The 23,640-nt window shown below is 41.2% G+C and overlaps 1 protein-coding gene across 4 annotated transcripts in view; it reads left to right on the forward strand.

Moving 5' to 3' along the window:
* The window catches only part of SMARCA2 (SWI/SNF related, matrix associated, actin dependent regulator of chromatin, subfamily a, member 2), a 175,279-nt gene that overhangs the window by 16,207 nt on the left and 135,432 nt on the right, over positions 1 to 23,640 (forward strand). For all 4 annotated transcript variants that reach the window (XM_043487359.1, XM_043487360.1, XM_043487361.1 and 1 more), the window contains exons 3-5: positions 1,099 to 1,225; positions 7,679 to 8,062; positions 14,952 to 15,207. In XM_043487359.1, coding sequence (XP_043343294.1) covers positions 1,099 to 1,225; positions 7,679 to 8,062; positions 14,952 to 15,207 — 767 coding nt within the window. The remainder of the gene's footprint in view (positions 1 to 1,098; positions 1,226 to 7,678; positions 8,063 to 14,951; positions 15,208 to 23,640) is intronic.

Here is a 23,640-nt window from a genome sequence, read left to right on the forward strand (position 1 = left end):
TAAACAAGTGGCCTAAATACATCTGCTGTGTTGCTTTGATTTCCTCTCTATTATTACTATTTAACAGACTCAGAGACACTCTTTATACCAAATTCTTCCCATTTTTCTTCTGAACATCCTCTTTATGGTAAATTTCTCCTCTTTTCAAGTGCATGCTTTTGACTCTGCAGAAATTAACTTTCCTTTCTCCAAAACTGCAAACACTCATACTTTCTTGCTCAAAGTCATTTGGTTTCTATAAACTCCTGGAAATATTCCTTTCAGGCTGTTTTGAAAATTGCTATTCCAGTTTGAGGAGGAATAGACTTTTCCTTTCTCGAACACATGCTCCATTGCCCAATTCTGGATTGGATTAGTGTCCATTCAGTGGCTGTTTCTTGTGTGTCTGTTGCGTACAAGGCCTCAAGCCCTCTTTCCAGCCCCTGTGTTCTTCTTTTCCAAACTTTGCCATTTGCCTTTTTTCTTTCTTCCTCCCTCTGTAGTATAGCTTCATCTATTTCAGCCTCTTTCCCTTTTGGTATTTATCCCCATTCACTGCTCTACCCGTCTGTTTTTCTTTTCCCAACTGCCATGGAACTTTCTGGTTTCAACTTTTAAACTTTCCATAGGTTCCTTCCCCTCTGATGAAAAAAAAATTACCCAAAAAATAGATCATCACAGACATTTCAAAGAGTCTTTCTTCCTCCATTGAGACTTTGGACTCACTTCAACATACAGCAGGTTTCAGGACTTACTTAAAAAGGGTGTAGAAGAATAGTTTACATTTGTCTGCCTTGTCAACAGGACTTCATTTTTATTTGCAGGTTTTGACATAACCAAAAACCTTTCAACTGTTTAAAGCCTTTAACTTTTGACTTAACAGGTAGCTTTGCTGATCCTATTGGTGTAGTCTTTTATTTATTTTTTTGTCCCCATCTATGAAATCTATGTAGTATATAGTAATATATATAATATAAATGTAAAAATATATGGCTATCACATGGATAATAGATGATTGGGCCACAATTTTGAAGCCTTTATAGAATGGGATCTTAAATCACCGGATAGAAATATTGTGCCTTAAAAAGGTGCCTAACTGATGTCCTGTAAATATTTCAGCCCATGGATGGTATGCACGACAAGGGGGTTGAAGATATCCACTGTGGATCCATGAAAGGCACTGCTATGCGACCACCTCACCCAGGAATGGGCCCTCCTCAGAGTCCGATGGATCAGCACAGCCAAGGTTTGTGTCTGCCACGTACCTGTTTTGGGCTCCATATCATAGTCTTTCATCTTTCCTATTGTTATTTTCATTATGACTTGCAAAGAACAGAACTTGTCTAAGGATGGGGTCCGGCAGGTTTCTTTTCCCTGTAGAAATCTTCCCTTACCCCCCACCAACACAACTTTATGTTTGATAAGGGCAACTTTCTTTACAAAATTCTAGTAGTTTGATTGGCCACCTTGTGTCTGAGCACTCTGCAAAGTACACTGTGTACTTTACGCAGAATCTTTGCCCTGATCTGGTAAGATACATTGTATCACTGCAGTTTTATAGGTGGTGAAGCTAAAGCTCAGAAAATTTATTTTGCTTCTGTAAGCTTGCACAGCCAGTAAGTGACAGGTCCAGAAGGAGGACCCAGGTCTGCCTCCCAACAATGGCATGGATGGGTGATAGCAGGATGAGCCACCCATGTCCCTTGAATTGTACACTCCTCCTTCATAAGGTGGCTTTTTCTGGCAGTGGAATAGCCTGTTGTCACTGGTGAATGGCTAGCTTAGTGTCTTAGGGCTACTGTAACAAATTGCCACAAGCCAGTTGGCTTAAATCAATAGAAATGTATTCTCTCTCAAAGTTCTAGAGGCCAGAAGTCCGAAATCAGGATATTAGCAGGGCTGTGGTCGCTCTGAAGTCTTTAGGGAAGAATCCTTCTCTGCCTCTTCCTAGCTTGTGGTGGTCACCAGCACTATTTTGACATTCCTTGCCTTGTAGATCTGTCATTCCAGTTTCTGTCTTGGTCTCCACATGACATTCAGCCTGCATGTCTGTATGTGTATCCAGACTTTGTTCTTTCTATAAGGACACCAGTCACTGGATCAGAATCCACCCTGATCCAGTATGACCTCATCTTAACTCTGTTACATCTGCAAAGATCCTATTTCCAAATAGGGTCACAGTCACAGGCACTAAGGGGTATGTCTTCAATATAGCTTCATAGAGGACAGGGTTCCACCCACAGTTCCACCCACAGTAATGGCCAAATCAATATATGGCAGCTTTCTCTTCTCTTGGTGCTTTTCCCTCTCATTGTGGAGGGCATATTGAAGATAGTGGAAAGTATATCCAAAGATATAATGTAACCTCTTTTCAGAATCACTTGTATGGGCATTTCAGCATGTCAGGGGCATGATTAATCCAACGCTAATTAACCTAATGTGTTGATATTCTAATTCAAAGTGTATGCTTTGTGTTGTTGTATATACATTTTTGTAATTTAATGTATATGAGTTTTTTCCTCCATCCTTGATCAAATGTCCATCCACCTGAGGGAACGTTTTGACTGTGGAGGTGGAGAGACATGTATTCACTTTTATTTATTTATTTTTTCATGTGGACCATTTTTAAAGTCTTTATTGAAGATGTTACAGTATTCTTCTGTTTTATGTTTTTGGTGTTTCGGCCATGAGGCATATGGGATCTTAGCTCCCTGACCAAAGATCAAAACCCTACAATCAAGGTGAAGTCTTAACCACTGGACTGCCAGAGATCTCCCTGTATTTGCTCTTAAATACATACATACATATATATCTATAAAAGCAACTCATGGAGGCATAGGAGTACATCTTCACTAATATTCCAGCAGGTTTTTGAAGATCCTAGACTCTGATCTGAAATTTGATGGTAGGCAGATGTAAGTGTGACAAATGACTCGTAAAATCCTGACCATGTTAGAGAAAAGCAGACTGGGTAATTGGGACTTTTTCAGGTACAGAAGAAAAAAATCTGAGCCATTCAGGGGTAAGAATGTATTAAGACAATACTTTCAGGTTTATCATTTAAATTCTGAAGAGACAGGTGCCTTTACAGAGCTAATGTAGATCTCATTTTTAATACCTGGGAGGTGTAGATGAGTTATATTCAGTGATTCTCAAAGCCAGATGCTGACTCTGTCTGCTCCTGGCTTTGCAGTACTTCTAATAGTGGGGCCCTGGGACAGTGCCAAAGGAAAACACTTGAAATGCATGAATCATAAGTGAGGCATTTTACTTTTATGTATCTTAAAATTTCTTTCATTGCTTGGTTCCTTTCTTGGACTTCTAGAATGATGATATTTCTTGGAATTTCCAACACTTGGCACAATGTCTAGCACATAACTGGATATTTAGTAAACTTTTTTCAATTAGGTAGAGAAGTGAACTTTGTGTATTCAAAAAACACTTTTAAATAGATCTTAATTTTTATATAACTTCAATAAGTTATAATTACTTTAAAATGCAGAAGTCTGCATTAATTAAATGGAATTAGAATTAGAATGTAATATTTTTCTCTAGAAGAGTAAAGTGCCTTGTAAGCTGGGGAATTCGTTATTTAAAATATGCTTTTGAATAAAGTAGTATTGGTATAATGCAGTATTATTCTATATAATGAGCTAAAAAGAATTTAGACTGCATAATAGCATATATCTTTTTTTTTTTAATAGCATATATCTTTAAAAACTCCATTGTAGGAAGCCGTTTATAAACACACAGGTCCAAAGAGGTGTGGTATTGATCAGAAAACTGCCAGTTTTAACTACCTAGCAACCTATTAGGTTATTTTAAGGTATTGGTTGAGAAGCAAAACCATTTCCTTCAATAAATACTAAATTGTGTACCTTATGGTCCCGATGATAACATTGTTTATTTTTAGTCCACTGGATAGAGAAAGCCTTCAAAGGAAAGTATATAATATTTAATGTTTTGTGTGTGTGTGTGTGTAAAGAGAAAACTCATATAAAATTGGCACTTGAAAACTCAAGTTTATTAAAAGGAGAGAGGCTGATTGCCTCTCTCTCTGCAAAAAAGATGAAACTGGGGAGATAATGCCCTTGAAGCTGAGGGAAGAAAAACTGCCATTTTTTGATGACTTTTAAATGAGCAAATTAAACCAGATTTCAAAAAAAGCAGATTCTGCATCACCACTGTCATCCTACAGACAAAGGTATGTTTACTCTCAGGCAATTTCTTCACCATTTTCTCAACCAAAGATAATTATGCAAATATGTTATTTTGTTTTATGATTTAGATTTTTTCTGATTTTTCCTGAAGTTTTATGGAATGCTAGTCATGTCAAAAAATAAAAAGAAATTTCTCTCTCTTTAACTGAAACACTGTCACATTTTTAATGTCATACTGTGATAGAATGATTCTATTAGCATCTACTGTAAATTCTAGGAAACAATTTTTCCCACCCTCCCAGTTTTTTTCTTACCACATTTAAGGGAAGATTTTGTTGTATTGATTAATTCTGGAAAATGATTTTTATTTCACTCTTAGTTTCTTTCTTAGCAAATTTGAGGTAAAATGAATTATTGTACTTAGTGCAACTAAGTGTCTCATCTTTATAATTTTGCCATGCCAGGAGTCATAGTTCAAAAGAACAATTTGATGAATAGTGTTACACAATTACATTTAGATTAGATTGTCTAATGTTTTGGTCAGTTGTATTAGGCATCCTGTGATTTATCACGGGTAAGCTATAATTGGTGACGACCTTAGGAAAGAGGACAGTCCAGAAGGCAGGAGACGTGACCCATTTTAACACCTGGTTGTATCCCTTCTCCCATGAAATGTCAGTAGCTATAGTAGGAATTTTTCTTACAGTGATAGATGCAAGGTTGGCAAAAAGGTGTTAGGGAGGTGCTTTCATAATGAACAAACTACCATTTTGCACCAGCATTACAATTTGGAGGTGAATTTTAACCTCATTAAGAAGGAAAAATGTTAATGATGAAGTTAAGTGTATGTTATTGATACTCTTTGAAAATGTTTATTGTTATAAATAACATCCTGGGGTTTGAATTTCTGCTCATCTTGCAGGCTGATTGCAGGGGCATTTTCTTAGGCTAACTTCTATGATCAAGTAGAACCCTAATGCCTGCATGATTTTTGTGCTCGATTATAGAGTAGGGATTTCGGGAATGAAGAGTTAGTGGTTTTTCCATTTCTCTTCGGGGCAGGATTACTCTGAATGGAGTTCTACATCTCACCAATTGATAGAACAAAACCTACTCTTGTCTTAGGGGATCAGGCTAAATTTGTTTCCCTCTCCAAATGGCAATTTGAGATAAAAGGAACTGTATCCTTTATTTTCTCTAGCCTTTCAAATGATGATGGTGAGTCCCCAGGCAGCGTGGGTCAGATATTGCTGAGCCTCTGTAATTCCATGCGGATACAGAGAGCAGCTTCAGCTCAAACTTGATTAAGTGTTGAAACACACAGCAGATGCCTAATAAACACCTATGTGATGACCTTTAAAATAATTGTGATGCCGGTGGATTTATTAATGGCAAAGACCTTTAATTTAATATTTTACACTATGTCTTAGAATGCCTTTGAGTTGATGAGTTAGCCCTCAGTTTGAATGGAAGACAGTGTTTTGGGGTACAGCAAACCACTCTGTCCTCTCCTTCCTCTTGGATCTCCCTTCAGCAATGTGCAGTCCTATATTTTTCCAGGAATTCTTTGGCCAGACTCTACAGTTCATCTCTTGAAATAAGTCTCTTGAAAATTTTGTTGCATTTTGACTTTTCTTTCTTAAGTATTCTTAAGTTTTCCATTTAAGTCTCTTTATCACCCAAACAGAATACTCTCATTTTTATATTACATTGTAAATGGTTCTGGGCTTCCCAGGTGGCCCCAGTGGTAAAGAACCCATCTGCCAATGCAGGAGACGTAAGAGACATAGGTTTGATTCCCTGAGTTGGGAAGATCCCCTGGAGGAGGACATGGCAACCAACTCCAGTATTCTTGCCTAGAAAATCCCATGGACAGAGAAGCCTGGTGGGCTGCAGTCCATGGGGGTCACAAAGAGTTGGACACACCTGAAGCGACTTAGCTTGCAGCATGTAAATAGCTCTAGAAGATTTTGGAAGCTTTCAAGCCTTTAACTTATTTTTATATTAATACAACAAAATTAACATTAGACCATGGAAAGAACATATGGCTTGGAATCAGGTGAATCTTGGTTACCAAGATCTAATTGTGTGACATGGTGTGTCTAATTACCAAGGTCTAATTGTGTGACATTTTAAAAAATGAGGTGATAGCACATATCTTCCGGGGGTGTTGTGAGGATTGTAGAAAAAAAAATGTATACTCCATTCTGCTGACATCCCTCTAACTCTTCTTACCATTTCTGTGCTCCCATCATCCTTATATCTACTGGCCAGACCGCCATCTTGCTTTTGGTTTACTGGCATCCACCTTACACACTCATGGCAAAGTCCCTGGGGACTAATGATCCCCAGAGTCATAACCAGCGACCAGTGATGGAGTATAAATACCCCAGCTCCTTCCCTGGGATAATAGGGAGGCAAGTTACGTACTTTATCCCAGAGCTTTTGTGCATGAGGTTAATCTTCAGGCATGCACTACAGCAACTGACTTAACCATGCACTCATTGTTGGCTTCCACCCCTTCCTTATTTTACCTTTCCACACTCCTGTCAGTGTCCCTGCACCTTTCAGATATCAGCTGCACTCAGTCTTTCCATCAGGCTCTGTTTCCAGGGAAAACTCGGCTGAAATAGCATGCACAATGCCTGGCTTAGTGCCCGCAACCATGGAGGCCCTCAGTAATGGCAAATTATCCATTAAGTGCATAATAATAAACCAAATAATGTCCCCATGAGAGAGTCCTCATTTCGCACTGCAGTATAGCGGACACCCTCAGGTTCTGGTCTCTAGGTTGGAGCTCCTTTTAATGTATAATACTCTCCCCTGTGCCCTCCTCTAGGTGTGCAACAGCCACTACTAGTTCACCACCTAGGACACATGAAAGTGAAAGTCAGTCGGTCGTGTCTGACTCTCTGTGACCCCATGGACTATACAGTCCATGAAATTCTCCAGGCCAGAGTACTGGAATGGGTAGCCTTTCCGTTCTCCAGGGGATCTTCCCAACCCAGGTCTCCCGTGTTGCAGGTGGATTCTTTACCCGCTGAGCCACAAGGGAAGCCCAAGAATACTGGAGTGGGTATCCCTTCTCCAGTGGATCTTCCTGACCTGGAAATTGAACCGGGGTCTCCCACATTGCAGGCAGATTCTTTACCAGCTGAGCTATCAGGGACACCTCTAGGACACATCGGGCTATCCACTACTTGAAATGTGACTAGTCCCAGTGGAGATGTACAGTAACTTAATACGGAAACAAAAATGTAAAATCTAATAATTTTTATTTTTTGAAATGATAATATTAGGGATATGCTGGTTTAAATTATATATTATTGCAATTACTTTTGTCTGTTTCTTTAAATTATATATATATTTGTCACACATAAATTTTAAATTATATATAATCCCATACTTACTAAGTTACATATGCTTTAAATTTCTATCAGTCAATGCTGTTGTGGAAAATCATCAGGATCTCCAGGAATGTTTCTCTTTCAGGGTCATGGGGGGCAGCCTGTGACCTCTCCCCTTGTGTTTTATTCCAGGTTACATGTCGCCACACCCGTCTCCGCTGGGAGCCCCCGAGCATGTGTCCAGCCCTATATCAGGAGGCGGCCCGACCCCACCACAGATGCCACCAAGCCAGCCAGGACCCCTCATCCCAGGCGACCCCCAGGCGATGAACCAACCCAGCAGGGGTCCCTCTCCTTTCAGTCCGGTCCAGCTGCATCAGCTCCGAGCCCAGATTTTAGCTTACAAGATGCTGGCCCGCGGCCAGCCCCTCCCCGAAACACTGCAGCTTGCAGTCCAGGGGAAAAGGACGTTGCCTGGCATGCAGCAACAGCCGCCGCCACAGCCCCCACCCCAGCCTCAGCCGCAGCAGCCTCAGCCGCAGCAGCAGGCCCTTGTTAACTACAACAGACCATCTGGTAGGTTAATATGCAACCCAGTGAATAATGCGAAGGTCCAGCTCAGAGAAGGACGGCTAAGCACGCACAAGTGCTGGGCTGCTGTCAGCCCAGGGCCACCTTCTGCCGCACCTCGCTGGCTCCCTTGTCTGCTTTGCTTAGTTGGCCAAAATTCTTGGTCTCCTCTGCCGTGGGTCCTAGAGGGGTGCTTCTTAAACCTTTGGAGACTCTGGTGTGAGCTGTGGCTCTAAGCAAAAAGCGCAGTCCCCTGTGACTTTGCATTCCCTTTCAAGGGCTTCAAGGTTTGTCGGAAGCCCATCCGCCCTACCCCCTGCCAGGTTAGGAACCCCTGCACGTGGTGCGTTCCACTGCCAGCAGGCACGTCTCGAATCTCCTCTCCTTGAGCTATTTTGTGTCTGTTGATTTCTTTCTTTCTATCCTTTTGGTTGTGAAAACGCATTTGAGGAGGCTTGCAAGAAAGCATACCCATGGTAAAGAAATTATCAAGTAGAAAATTCAGAAACAGAGGGAAGTAGAAATCAAAGTTGGGAGATCAGCCATGGGGGTGGGGGCCCAGGAGCTCTTGTGAAGGCTGCATCTGTGCTTCCAAGGTGCCTGGAGCTGCATGGTGGTCAGGAAAGGGGACAGGGTCAGGTGCCTGGTCCTCGCCACTCAGAAGGAAGTTGCTGACCAGTTTCTCAGAGGACACAGAATCTTTTCTAGCATGAGAGTATAAAGTAATTTTGCCAGGCGGGATTAATTTTTTAATTATTATTATTGTAAGGAATACTGCATGATAGAGGCATCGGTAACATTTGTTCATAATAGAGTAACAGAATCCACATGGCCTATTTCCTCTAGACCCTGGCATCAGAGCTGAGGCTGATTCTATAAGGAGCTGAGATGCGATAGTCTTTGGTAATGGGCTGGTGGTCTGCTTGATCCTGATGAGAGAATTCAGAGCTTCAGGGAGCTATGGGATGAGCTTCCATGAATGTTATTTTCTCTGGGAGGATTTTTGTTAGCCACTGGATAAGCACAAGGTTTATGGTTCTGTTCTACTAGAGCTTTGAATTCCAGAGAATTTGAATCTCAGGGAATTTGAGTTCCAGAGTCCCTCCTTGTCAGTGACACCCTTTCCTGTGAGTGGATCCCTCTCATTTGGGTCAGCCCTGACATCTGATCATTGCTACTGGTTTGGGATTATTGGTCTTCTTCTTAGGTTTTGGGACTTAGACATTGGGAAAGAGTTCAGATGATTTTTTTAAAAATTACTATTGTTCTTCCTTCTGAGTTTGTAGATGTTTCTTTCCTGGTAGAGGAAACCCTGAGTTGCCTACTGAAAGGGTAAACTCATCTTGTTAATTGTAGATGGAGCCTTAGGAATGGTTTTCAAAAGAGCACGAAAGTACCGTGTCATCTCCAGACTTCTCTGTGTGGGCTGCGATGCTCTGGTAGGTGGAGGACCCCATGGGACCAAACATCAGTGACTGTAAAGGTTGTATAGGAAAGCTGCGCATTAGGTGGTAGTTTGAACACTCAGTATGTCTAGAGGCTTTAAAATTGCAAAAACTCTAGCTCTTAGGAACGCCGCCAGAGAGAATCAGAAGTGTACGTCTGTGTATATGTGTAGTTTGTACCTCCTGAGGGCCTGCCAGCAAACCTTCTGCTCCACGCTCACTAATAAGCACGGTGCACGTGGCACACATCTGGAGCGCGGAGACTCAGGATTCAACGCCAGGGGCCTCACGTTCTGCCCCGCCCTGGCACCCTCATGACCAGAAGGCTCACGCCCAGGGAAAGGCTCTGTCCCAAGGTCTGTGCACCACGTGCAGGCATCGCACGCCTGTGGGTAGAAAGGAAAAGGATCTCAGCTCCTTACCGAGAGCCTTGTATTCATATTCTGGACACAATGTCAACAACACCGGTGACCCTGCTAGCCCGCGTCTCAGTATCCAAGGAGTGTTATTAACTAAAGGAGTCCCCAGGAGAGGCTTAGTGGTCACAGTCGGAGAGGTGGTAGCTTAAGAGGAGGGAGCAAAGTCTGTGCCTCCTGAAAGGCCACTGTGGGACCTTGTCACAGAGGCACACTTCCTCGAGCATTGCAGCTGGTCCCTAGGGTAGCCCCTCATCACGGACCTCAGTGAGGTTTGTTATTTTTAACAATGACCTAGGCACAGCAGGAAAAGATGCCAGGGTATTATTTAAGAAGGCAGAAAGCTAAATGATTCATTTCCTCCAAAGTCACAAGAAGGAGACTACATGATGAAGTAAAACTTCGAGGATAGAGTTTCAGTTACCTGGATACTTGAACATAGCAAATCCTCCACGTCCTAACCAACACAATCCTGGGTATATTTTCTGGATCATTTCCAAAAGGGAAGGCTCCATTTTATTTTTATTACTTTTTTTCCCTTTACCTGATGCCTACATCTTCCCTTGCCAGGCTCCTGGCGTTAGGGGGGAAACTCGTTTTATTACTCACTGTGTTTTTTGTATCTCCAGCCATCAGGCTGCATTAGAAATGAAACTACTCAGGCCAATATGCCAGAGCAGGCAAAGAGACTGCGGACAAAGGAGAAAAGAAGACACTTTCCTCAAATAAAGCAGACCCCTTCCTGCCACCAGGAGGGAGGTTACATTTCTGATCTTGTCCCCCAAATGTCAGATTTCATAGGGAAATGATCACCTTCCTTGAAAATGGCTTTTTGGTTTTTTGTGTTTTTTTTTGGCAATGACATTTTGGACAAATTCAAGTAAGGCCAAAAGAAGTTTTTCTTTATTTAAGAGAACATTACTTTTATTAATTGTTTATCCCTCTCCTTTTAAAAAAAATTAATAAAGCAGCATAATTGCTTATAAATACCCCTGTCAATATTTCAGAGGAAAAAAAATCAATTTAAGTATGTCTACTTTCCTGGTGGTATCTGTGATTTTTCTTTCGTCCCATTTGCTAGTGTCACTCATGTGCAAAGAGAGCTTTTTTGGCTGGGGTGATCTGCCTCAAACCCACTCCAAAGTTAGAATTCACCAAAAGTGATACCGCCAGAGCCACCACCCAAGAGCTGCAGTTTAACCAGAGGAAGTGTGCACTGAACAGATGAGTGACACTAGTCCTTGCCTACTGTGGGCTCCTCTCAAATCGAATCCATCATTTTCCAATTCTGATTCATTTTTCTTTTTGGAGACCAAAGCAAATTTCAAAATAGGAACTGAAAAGGTTTTTTTTTTTTTTTTTTTTTTTGCGGTGGACAGGGAAGCCTTCATGGTAGAAAGCAAGAGTTTTATTGCTGGTTTTTTCAGTGCTTGTCACTCTCCTCCTAGCCCCTCTCGTTTTTGTTTTTTTGTTTTTTGTTTTCCTTTTGTCATCTAAAATTTCTTAGTATGCTTCATTTAAGCCTCATTATTACATTTATCTTTTCAACCTCTGGAATCCACTTAAATCCTTATCTAATGCACAGACAGTTATTTGCATAAACATCCTTCTGTACCAGAAGGTAAAGTGGGAATTCTGTACAGAAATTCTGTACATGTGAGACTTAGGTAATTTAAGAAGTTTATTTACCTGTTTCTTGGATTCAGACATCTAATGAAGACTTCTCCCCTCCCTTAGCTGCAATGGGACGACACCCCTCAAGAGTGTCAGGGCATATATCTACCTTGACTTCTAAAGTGAGGACTGACAGGAAGACATATTTTGTACCTCAGACAGTTAAGCCTAAATTGTTGATATTGGTGAGAGAGTAGGAGATAGCTAAAGAACGTAATTTGTCTTTGATCTAAAGATACCAAGATGTGAGTTCTTATCATTCTGCAGACCACGAGTGTGCTGGTTGTCGAGAGATGCTTTCTGTTGATACAGAGCAAACCATTCAGGCAGCTCAGCTCCTGAAAGACAAGCAGCAAAAGAACACCTCGTGGTTAAGTAGGTGTGTTCTGGGCGTGTCTAATGACAGGCAGCTGCGTTCAGTCCCTTAGCCTCTGTAAGGAGAATTTTTTGTATAACCTGTTGGCCAGAGGAGAAAATAGACCCATGCGGTAAATGAACTGGCAGTGTTTAATTAGAAAGGAGTTTGCTTGTAAGTGACTCTGATGGGGACTTAGCAGGAAGCACATGGCAGGTTGACTTATCTGAGTATCTGTGCTGAATTGTATTAAACGGTGGAAACATTTTCAAGTTTGCTCTTGAAGAGCGTCCTTTCAAAGCTTCTAGCTAATACAGTACCAAATTTCCTTGAAAACCTTTCTTTTGCCGTAGAGTTTCTCAGTTTTCAGCTGAAAAGCTGAGAGATTAAATTAGGCTTCTTTATTTTGGTGTCCTTGATGGCAATAAAAAATGACCAGAGCTGAGGGTTGAGCATGCGACCATGCTGTCTCATTGAATCCTCACTTCCCCATTGCAGGGGGAAGGCACTGTTATTACCTCCATTCTACTGAGGAGACTGAGGCACCAGGGCTTAAGTAACTTGCTTAAGCTCCCACGACTGATCGGTATGACTTACCGGTTCTTTTAGAAAGACACAGGGTGCTTTAGACGTACCTATTTCAGTTCACAGCAAGCTGGAATACTTTTTAGATTGGAGATTTGAATATTTAAGTCTATGTTTGGGTCTGTCTCTACCTACGTCTTAACTTTAAGGGTCCTTCAACCAGATAAGAATGTCTCTGTATTTACGGATTAAAGGAGCCTAGCTGTGTATGTGTCAGATCTAGTTTCAAGTCACAGGCTGAAAATGACTAGATTTGGAACCAGAGATATCAGACATGCTCTGGATACCTCCCTTTGATTGTGTGTTTTTAAAAATAGTGACTTGAATATACCTTGAGGAGTCGGCATGACTCTACACAGGTATTTACTAGCCATCATGCTAAAGAAGAAAGCATCCAGAGTAAGTGAAATATGTGCACTCTTGCACTATTATGGCTTTTATTGATAACTTATTCAAATTTTGAAAGGAGGAAAAGCACTCTGAAAACTGAATTTAGGATAATTAGTATGATGTTATCAGTAGGACACAGATTTTCTTTCTATTAAAGGTGGTGGTTTTTTAGAGGGCTTCAATGTGTTACATTTATTTATTTAGTGTGCTTATTATACCAAGTCTTCAAGTATATTTAACTCTACCAGTTTCTTGAGCTTATTAGGGAAATTCATAGAATCACACTATTAAAGTAACTGTTAGAAATCTGTATCTCCTCTCCTTTGGCTCCAAGCAACTCAGATTAAAAAAAAAAAAAAAAAAAAAAAGCTCCCCTGTTTTAAAGATCCTGAGGGAAAAAATAATCAAAAGTGTCCCTCCATAACTTATTCCAATGCTTAACAACTCTGAGAGTTAATGTTTATAAACTGGTTTCTTCCATATGAACGGAAGGAACTCGAAATCTGAAATATTGTGAAAAGCTCTGCATTATGTAAAAGACCTCCCGTTCAGAAAAAGAATCAGAATGTACTTAGCTGAGAAGGATCTCTTTACTATGATAGTACATCTATAGTGCCTAAAACAAAAAAAAAACAAACAAGAAGTGCATTTTTCCCTCCAGAACTTGTCATCAATCCTAGAACAAGGCTACAGATGACCTCGGGAAGTCTCATCCAGCCCTAAGTCTCTGGGAAAGTTTTACCTAATTTCAGAAGGAGGGGAACGAAAGAACACCACCGCTACACACGTTCATGCTCACAGACACACACACACTCACACACACTGTAGTTTCCCCGGCACTTTGTTTTAATTCTTCCCACACCTCTTGTCAGAATGTTTGCTATCCTTGGGTTGTCATTTAAGCCCACTTCTCACTGGTGTTTGCTCAAAACTGAAATGTCTAATTTTTCATAATGTATGTCTTTGTATGGTACATTAATAAGTCACTCTGAAGTATAGAGATGATTATTTTTGTTACCGTTTAATAATTTTAATATTTCTCTGAACAGATACAGAAAATACTTGGAAGAATGCCTATTTGAGGTTTTAACATCTGCTTACTGAGATTTTTTTTTAATTTACTAAACTCATCTGGTAGCATTACTCGTTTTATTTATAACTTTGAAATAAGTAAAAATTCACCTGGTGGAGAGATGGAACACTTCTTAATTTAGTTGAGACTCCTAAAGTTTAATGTGGGAAATTGCTTTAAATTAACTAATCAAGTACATTTTAATAAACTTAATGATTATGTAGCCCTTTATTCTAATAAGATGAGAAAAATGCTGTCTTGAATCTTAATTTTTGCTGGGTTTTCTTAGATGGAATGAGCAGATTCTTTATTTCCCCTGCACTGAATGTTTTTAGAAATATTTTCTAACATGTAGTAGGAAATTTAAGTTCCCTAGATGTACCAATAAAGCCTATAAATATAAATATACTTTATAGGTCATTAAGGAAAAATGCGTGCTTATTTCAGTTCACATCAGAGTACTGGCGAGCTGCTGCCTATATTATGTAAAGCATAGGTTCTACAGCGGGACGTTCCAGATTGGGCAGGAGGGGGCTTGTGGTGTAGTCCGCAGAATGTGATTTGGGGACCACACCCAGATTGCATCTGACCGCTGAGTGACTCCCTTGCTTTTTCAGAACCCTAAATGCACCTGCAATTATTTTTAAAAACCCACTGCAGACCTCCACTAAAAACTGGCTCTCTATTCCCTAATCAATTACCTAAGAGTCATTTTAGGGCCATTTCCCTTTGGGATAGATGCCAGCTTCTTTTTTTCTTTTTCCTTTCTTTTAACCCTTTCCCCCTTTCTCTTCTGGCTTTCCTCATCTTCCTCCTTTCCCTCCTGTTTTCTTCTCTTGAGACCTTCCGTTGTCCCCATCCCCAGACACACCCCCCCGGGAGGGGCTCGGCGGGCAGGCGGGGTGTGGGCACAGGGCACCTTCCCTCCCCAGCTGCCCATGTCGCTCTTGTCTCGCAGGCCCGGGGCCAGAGCTGAGCGGCCCGAGCCCCCCGCAGAAGCTGCCGGTGCCCGCGCCCAGCGGCCGGCCCTCACCCGCGCCCCCCGCCGCAGCGCCACCGCCCGCGGCTGCCGTGCCCGGACCCTCCGTACCGCAGCCGGCCCCGGGGCAGCCCTCGCCCATCCTCCAGCTGCAGCAGAAGCAGAGCCGGATCAGCCCGGTCCAGAAACCCCAGGGCCTGGACCCCGTGGAGATTCTGCAGGAGCGGGAGTACAGGTAATGCACCTGTCCCGCGGGTAAGGCGATGTGTGCTTGCAAGTACCACCCAGCCTAGAGGGCCTGGGGTCTCCTAGTGTGATGGTCATTCTTTGTGGGACCCGGGAAAGGCCTAAGGGGAACTGCAGAGGCCAAGACTCAGGCTTGAGAGTGATTTTCCAACAAAGTCTCAGAGAAGAGTTTCTTTGCCACTGGAGCCTGGGGCAGGGACCCTCTGGGGCTTCTGGGTCTGAAGGCCTGATTTTCATTCTTGCAGTCAGAAAACTTTTATCCACTCCGATGACACGCCAAGATCAAAAGCTCAGCCCAGAGTTCTTCAAGATACAAGAAAGTGGTCAGCTCACACTCAGATTGTGCAGTATCTTGTCCTGGTCTGTCAGTATGTCCTTGAATGATGACTGTCAGTGACTCATATGTTGAGTGTGTCTGCTGGCTTGACATCTCCTGATGCCAAAGCCCGTCCTTCAGAAGCTGTATATAAGGAAATAATATATTCTTTGTTTCAGTTCATGCACTTGTTGGTTAATGGCCTGGTCTCACTTTTGGGATAGGCCCCACTTAAATGTCTTCGTATATAGTCCTTATTTTAACTCTTACTCCAGAAGCTTCATTTGGCACATTTATCTGAATCAGGGATTGACAAAACTTTTCTCTAAAGGGCCTTAGAGCCTCTGTCAGAACTACTCAGACCTACCATTATGGTGTGAACGCAGCTAGGCAATAATGGGCTGGCTGTGTTCCTGTGAGACTTTATTTATAAGAACAAGTTACAGACAGGGTTTGGCCCGCAGACTGTAGTTAGTAGATCCTAAATGGTTAATTTCAATTAAAAAAAAGAAAGAGTCCAGGAAGAACTGAGTCAGGATAAAATAAAGCTAAGATCATGGATTCGTGTGTGTGTATGTGTGAAAGTCACTCAGTCATGTCCAACTCTTTGCGACCTCATGGACTATACAGTTCATGAAGTTCTCCAGGCCAGAATACTGGAGTAGGTAAGCCTTTCGCTTCTCCAGGGGATCTTCCCAACCCAGGGATCGAACCCAGGTCTTCTACATTGCAGGCGGATTCTTTACCAGCTAAGCCACCAGGGAAGCCCTGGTTTCAAGAGTTAGCCAAAAAGTGTGCTCTGCCGCAAAGTGTCTGGGTTGCCTTCCTCAAGTCACATCTGTTTTCTGTGACTTGGTTTCCCTTTATGTTAAAAGAAGGCATTATACAATATTAATCTTTTATAGGGAGAAGATAAAATTATACAAAGACTTTCAATACATTTTAGCTATTATTTCCCAAATATAATTTAACTTAAGAAAATTAGGGGTTACACATTACAGAGAATGTTAGGAAATAATGTCTGTGCTTTTGTGCTAAGTCATGTTAGTTATATCCAACTCTTTGCAACCCTATGGACTGTAGTCCGCCAGGGTCTTCTGTCCATGGGAATTCTCTAGGCAAGAATACTGGAGTGGGTTGCCATGCCCATCCCCAGGGGATCTTCCTGACCCAGGCATCTAACAAGAGTCTCTTACGTCTCCAGCATTGGCAGGCAGGTTCTTTACTACTGGTGCCACCTGGAAGCCCAAAATAATGTCTTTGTTGTTCAGTGACTCGGTTGTGTCCTCCTCTTTGACCCATGGACTGCAGCACACCAGTCTTCCTTGTCCTTCACCATCTCCTGGAGCTGGCTCAGACTCGTGTCCATTGAGTCAGTGATGCTATCCAACCATCTCGTGCTCTCTCGTCCCCTTCTCCCCCCGCCTTCAATCTTTCCTAGCATCAGGGTCTTTTCTAATGAGTCGGCTCTTCGAATCAAGTGGCCAAAGTATTGGGAGCTTCAGCTTCAGCATCAGTCCTCCTAATGAATGTTCAAGATTGACTGGTTTGATCTCCTTGCAGTCCAATGGACTCGCAAGAGTCTTCTCTAACACCACAGTTCAAAAGCATCAATTCTTTGGCGTTCAGCCTTCTTTACGGTCCAGCTCTCACATCCATACATGGCTACTGGCAAAACTATGACTTTGACTACATGGACCTTTGTTGGCAAAGTAATGTCTCTGCTTTTTAATATGCTGTCTAGGTTTGTCATAGCTTTTCTTCCAAGGAGCAAGCGTCTTTTAATTTTGTGGCTGCAGTCACCATCTGCAGTGATTTTGGAGCCCAAGAAAAAAATGTCTAGGATCCCTTTAAAAACATTACCTTACTCTTTATTGTAAAACACGTGACTACTTGTCTATTATTATATTAAAATACTAATTTATCAGCTTTGAGAGTTACTCTGAAAGAAATCACAATAACTTGCCATTAAATGTGTATAGCTTTTTGGATGAAGAGTATAATTTTATTCTCACTGCTATTACTAATCCTCAATTAAGAGCTTTTATATTGCTGTTTCCAGCTTTTCATGTATCCCTAGAGAGCTAGATACTCATCATCAATTGATGTTTCAGTGTTGATAGATTCTGTTGGGTGAATAATTTCTGTGTGGTACAAAAGTCAAATAGCAGCACTATATACTCATTTGGGGCAGAAAAACTATATTCATATTCAGTCCTTTCTTTATGTTGCCATTGAATAAAAAAGCCAAAAGCCATTTTAAAAGACAATAAATGGGATAGTGGGATATTGTTTAAAATTCTGACTTCCTAAGTGCTAACATTTTTTCCCTACCTTGACCATACAGAGCTACCAGTCCCTTTGTTGGGTCACACGAATGCCTTATAACACAGACACTGCACCTAGAAATGCATCTGGATTTTTTTTTTTCCTTCAGTTCAGTTCAGTTGCTCAGTTGTGTCCAGCTCTTTGTGACCTCATGGACTACAGCATGCCAGGCTTCCCTGTCCATCACCAACTCCTGGAGCTTGTTGAAACTCATGTCCATCGAGTCAGTGATGTCATCCAGCCATCTCATCCTCTGTCGTCCCCTTCTCCTCCTGCCTTCTATCTTTCCCAGTATCAGGGTCTTTTCCAGTGAGTCAGTTCTTCATATCAGGTGGCCAAAGTATTGGAGCTTCAGCTTTAGCATCAGTCCTTCCAATGTATATTCAGGACTGATTTCCTTCTGGATTGACTAGTTTGATCTTGCTGTCCAAGGGACTCTCAAGAGTCTTCTCCAACACCACAGCTCAAATGCATTGATTTTTCATATTTTTTTTCCTTCTTCAGCCTATATTATGGGGTGTGTGTTTGTGTATGTGCTTATTGAGTCCTAAATTTTCTTTGTCATTTTTACCAGAACTGTATTTGCAGGGTGTTCTTGTAACGAGCTCATTTTAACACTTTTTTTGGGAAATGATCTTAATGGATGGTCTCCCAAAGTACACAGTATTAATTATTACTGTTTAGCCTATTCCGGTATGTGGAAAGGTTTTGTCCTTCATACCTGTGTCAAGTTAAAAACATGTGTCCATCAGTATCTTCTGAATTATAAGCATTGCAGAAGGTGGTGGAATGGCTAATTGTCATGTTATTATTATTACTTGATAACATGTCTCCTCTTCTGTTAAGCTGCCTGGCTTTTGAAGTGACCGATCTGGCAACCCTGGTTCAGAAAGCTGATGGGTGTTTTGGCTTGAAATCTCCCATGGCTGTTTTGAGAAGCTTAGGTTTATACTGGTAGGGTTTTGCAGGGGTATCTTTTATCTTCTTTAGTTACAGAGCAAGAGCTGACTTCTGCCTATATGAAGATAAATTATCCAATTGCAGAAATTAGTTAAATGTATTCCTTAAAAAGGGTTAGATTAAGTCCCTTAGGCCCTTGTAAAAGACAGCTAAAAACCCCCTTTCCCTCTCTGAGAGAATGGCTTACTTACTACCCATTAGCACTGATAGGAAGAGTCCAGTGTAACTCTCTCTTCTGATTGAGGATTTGAGCAAGGTCTTTTTTTTTTTAAAGTCTCTTGTATAATTTTATAAACTTGGTTTGAGCAAAAATCGTTTGTCAGAAATTCTTTAACCAGATGTTCATTTCTTTGTTGTAATATCACTTACCTTGTCTATGAAAAGTGAAAGGAAATTGTCAGAATCTTAACTTTTTTTTTGTTTTTTTTCACTTTTAAGTCACCTGGCTACTTTTCCTGTTCATCATGAAATCAGAATTTTGACAAAATTAACTTTCCTTTTTCAGTAATAGCACACGTAAGTTTCTGCATGTGAATACCCGGCCTCAGATCTATGTAAGCTCTTCAGTTAAAAACATTTAGTTCTCGTTTAAATTGGATCCTTTCTTTTAGGTCATCTTTCCCTTATGATGAAACTTTATTGCTTTTCTCTGGAGTGTCAGTGCCTCTTTGTGTGTGTGTGTGTGTGTTTTGGCATACTTTGTTTGCCCCTGTCAATATACTTCACTTCAGTTCTCCCACCTAGAGTTAGAGGGTTGATCAGAAGTGCTCCAAGAATTATAATGTTAGCATGTAAATTCTACAAATATTACATGAGAAAGAAATATATTTCACATTGAAAGGGATTTATTTGAGAAGAGCCTTTCTGAATGATGTGAGCCCTCTTTGGTATCAAGTCAGAATTTAGTATGAAATCAGCCTACTAGCCCCCCTGGCTTCAGGAAGCTGGCCTAGTGTTTTTTTTGTACTGCCCTGGCCTCCATTACAACCCTGAAAATTCCTTCTCAAAAATTACCAAGAGCCGCTTCATCAGCAGAGTTACCAAAAGTCAGTCTCCCTCTCTCTTTCTTTTAAAAAGTGTCACTCAGCTCCTGGAAGGAACAAAATGTACCAGTGTCATTTTCTGTTCAAATAACTCTCCTACAGGAATCATAAACTTCTCCTCTGGACCTGAACAAATATCTGTCGCCTTTAATGGAACTCTTTTTCTTGCCAGAACAGTAACCCCTCTTGATTTACTGTTCAATCTGTATGAAAAACCTGAGTGACCTAATTCTGCTTCAATTTTCTGTACCCGTGAGGACACTAAATGAGTCTCCTGCAGTTATGCAGTATTACATCTGTTGTTGTTTCGGGAAGTTTAGAATCCTGAATCTCTTTATCGGACTACCTGCTGAATCCCATTGATGGGAAGATGAAATTGTCTGGAGAGGAGCATTATTTAAAATGAAGATTCCTATTAACAACCACCACCACACAAAGATAAAATTCTCTGTGTAAAAGAAGCCCCTCCTGTCTCTTTGCTCCTCCCTCTCCCCATGTGCTGAATTGGATGCATATAATTTTACTTCGGAATCTACCTTTCCTCTTCTCCTGTAGTTTGCACTCTGTCCTTCTTGCCTCCCTTCCATAAAAGAAAGAGTCTTCTTTTGTGCTGGAGAATCTGAGATTCACTGACAAATTACTAGGTCCTTTGGAGAAGCCATCATTTCAGCGGTGCAAGAAGGGCACCCCTTCCCAGCTCCCCACCGACTCCCACATCCAGGTGACCCCATGCTCCACCTACCCCACTCCCCAACTTCTCACCTCCCTGCTTCTCTCCACTCTCCAACTCCCACCCTCCTGGTCCAGTGTGATTTAATCTCTACACAGTCAGGCTAGTTGTCCTAAGATTATTTGTTTAGCTCCAGTTCCACAGTCATTTAGACGATTAAGGAAAAAGCACCCATTCCTCTAATACATCACTTGACCCACTTTGTCAAGGAGAGTAAAACACAATACTAAGGGATAGTTTGAATTCAGATGAAAAAGGACTGCAATAAATATAGAACCAAATAAGTAGAATAACCATATCGTTGCCTTTATCTCACCCCGCTACAGTATTTAAATTTCCCTTAGTGTGGCCTTAACTCTACACAGGTAGAATTGTTTCAGTTTCATTTTTTTCCCCTTTAAATTATATATTTGAAAAAACTCTGTAATAGATTTTTCTCTTAATATCTTAATTGTTAAGATGCATCACCTGTTGCTGTATTGGGGAATTTTTGGCTGTGTGCATGTTTAAGAAATTGAATTGGATAAAGGAAGTAGATGTTTGTTTCATACAGAGAAAAGTTAAAAACCATGATTAGAATCCCCGTGAGTATCAATAGTAAAAGGAATGTGGAATAAGGTTGGGAGAGTTTGAACAATTTGATCGAGAGTAAATTGATAAATGTTTATTGTTATTGTTTGAACCTAATACATTTTTAGTCTGTTGCATGGTAAAACCATTTACAAGTACTATTGTTTATGTTGGTATGCATTATTGAAATAATACAATAACAATGATGATACTAGTAGTAACATGTAATAATAAATCATTCAGTAAATCAGAATAACATATATATGAAATAAAAGAGGAATCTATCATAATATTATTTTTATGAAAGTGTTCATTGTTCAGTCATGTCAGACTCTGTAACCTTGTGGACTGAAGGAGCCCACGAGGCTTCTCTGTCCATGGAGTTCTCCAGACAAAAATACTGGAGTGAGTAGCCATTCCCTTCTCCATGGGATCTTCTAGACCCAAGGATCGAACCTGGGTTTGCTGCATTGCAGGCAGATCCTTTACTGTCTGAGCAACCAAGTGAGATCAGGAAAAAAATGACACATTTCCCTTACTGTTATTTTTAAAGTTTTGAAAAACATATTTTATTTCCCTATCAAAGCAAACAGCTCTAATTTTTGTTAAAAAAAAAAAAAAAAAAAAAAGCTCTCATTCTGATACTTGGGCTTCCCAGGTGGCACTAGTGGTAAAGAAGCCACCTTCCAATGCAGGAGACGCAGGCTCCATCCCTGGGTTGGGAAGATCCCGTGGAGCAGGGCATGACAGCCCACTCCAGTATTGCTGCCTGGAGAATCCCCATGGGCGGAGGAGCCTGTTGGGCTCCTGTTTGTCCATACGGTTGCAAAGAGTTGGACACGACTAAAGTGACTTAGTGTGCACATACACACACATGTATGCCTTTTGATACTTGGGCTATATGAACTATTAAGATATTTTGCAGTGTCCAAGTCACAGAAGGTTTTCTTTTTCATATCAATATATGGCATCATAAAGGTTGACAAAACCATGAAACTAATTTTAAACAGAATGTTTAGTTAATCAACTTTTATAGCTGAGTTCCACGAGAGTTTGCAGTTAGAAAGTCTACTTTGATTATCTGTGGTGGTGTTGCACTGGTACTGGTGTCAAGCCAGTGAGGATTCTCATCTTGGCTCTCTCCTTTACTGGCTCTGTGAAGTCCACATGTTTCTTGGTGTCTCTGAACTTCAGTTTTCTCATCAATAACATGGTGCTGTTATAGACTTACCTTGTAGATGTATATGTGTGTGTGTGGGAGAGAGAGAGAGAAAATTAAATTGTGCTTTAAATACACCTGCAATGCAGGAGACTCTGGTTTGATTCCTGGGTTGGGAAGATCTGCTGGAGAAGGGATAGGCTACCCACTCCAGTATTCTTGGGCTTCCCTTGTGGCTCAGCTGGTAAAGAATCCGCCTGCAATGCGGGAGACCTGGGTTGGGAAAATCCCCCGGAGAACAGAAAGGCTACCCAATCCAGTATTCTGGGCTTGAGAATTCCAAGGACTGTATATTCCATGGGGTCACAAAGAGTCAGACACAACTGAGCAACTTTCATTTTCACTTTAAATGCACCTTAGTGCAGTTACTGTTAGTTTAGTTTAACTTACTACCATTTACTGTTCTTTCTTTGTCGAAATGTATTCCAAGGCAGTTTTGCCCCCAGATTTGAAGGAAGGTGATTCTAAAAATAGGTTTAAATGGCAGATCGTTATTTGTAAGCATAGGACCCAGGTGAACTCTAAAACCAGTTTCTGTGACTTACAGTAACAGTATTGCAAATAAATTAAGTGGGATGTCTTTTATTTTCTGTTCTGCCTCTATTATGAGGAAGTACCTACAGTTCTGTTTTGTTTTTGTTTTTTTTTTTAATGATGTCCAGACTGAGACTGCCTGGCAGTCCTTTTCTAGAAACTCTTAGTTTCGACATACAGTTTACTATTTAGTGCCGCCCCAAACCAGATTTTTTTTTTTTTCGATGCCTGATTTGCCTTTTCTTTTCTTTTTTCAAGCAAGCATTGCTCACAGAGGAAATGGTTGTGGTTGGCAGGGCTTTTTTATCTCTGAAAGTTTTGGGTTGGCTGATTTCTGTGGCCTCAGCACCTAAAACTGTCCTCATTCACTCGGCATTAAAGCCTGTCATCATCAGCATCTCGGAAGGGAGGTCCGGTGGCCCCGCTGCCTTAGGACAGAACTAGCAGTTAGAAAGAGAACTCTGTTGTCTCAGCTCTGCACTCTGGCTGGGAGCAAGTCAGATTTTTCCTGTCTGTCACTTTCTCTCTCTCTTCAGAGGGAGCCATGGGACTTTGACTTTGCTCCTACATGTACCCCGAGCCTTCCTTCCTGTCTGTTAGAGACAGGTTGTGAAGAAGGCCAAAAGTGTTAAGTAATACAGCACCTGTGTGCATTATCGCAAAGGCAGCTTTTCTCTGCTTAACATCAGATAACCTGTTTGGGTGTCAGAAATTGGCCATCA

The sequence above is a fragment of the Cervus canadensis genome, chromosome 14, assembly GCF_019320065.1.
Source record: "Cervus canadensis isolate Bull #8, Minnesota chromosome 14, ASM1932006v1, whole genome shotgun sequence".
Classification (NCBI taxonomy): domain Eukaryota; kingdom Metazoa; phylum Chordata; class Mammalia; order Artiodactyla; family Cervidae; genus Cervus; species Cervus canadensis.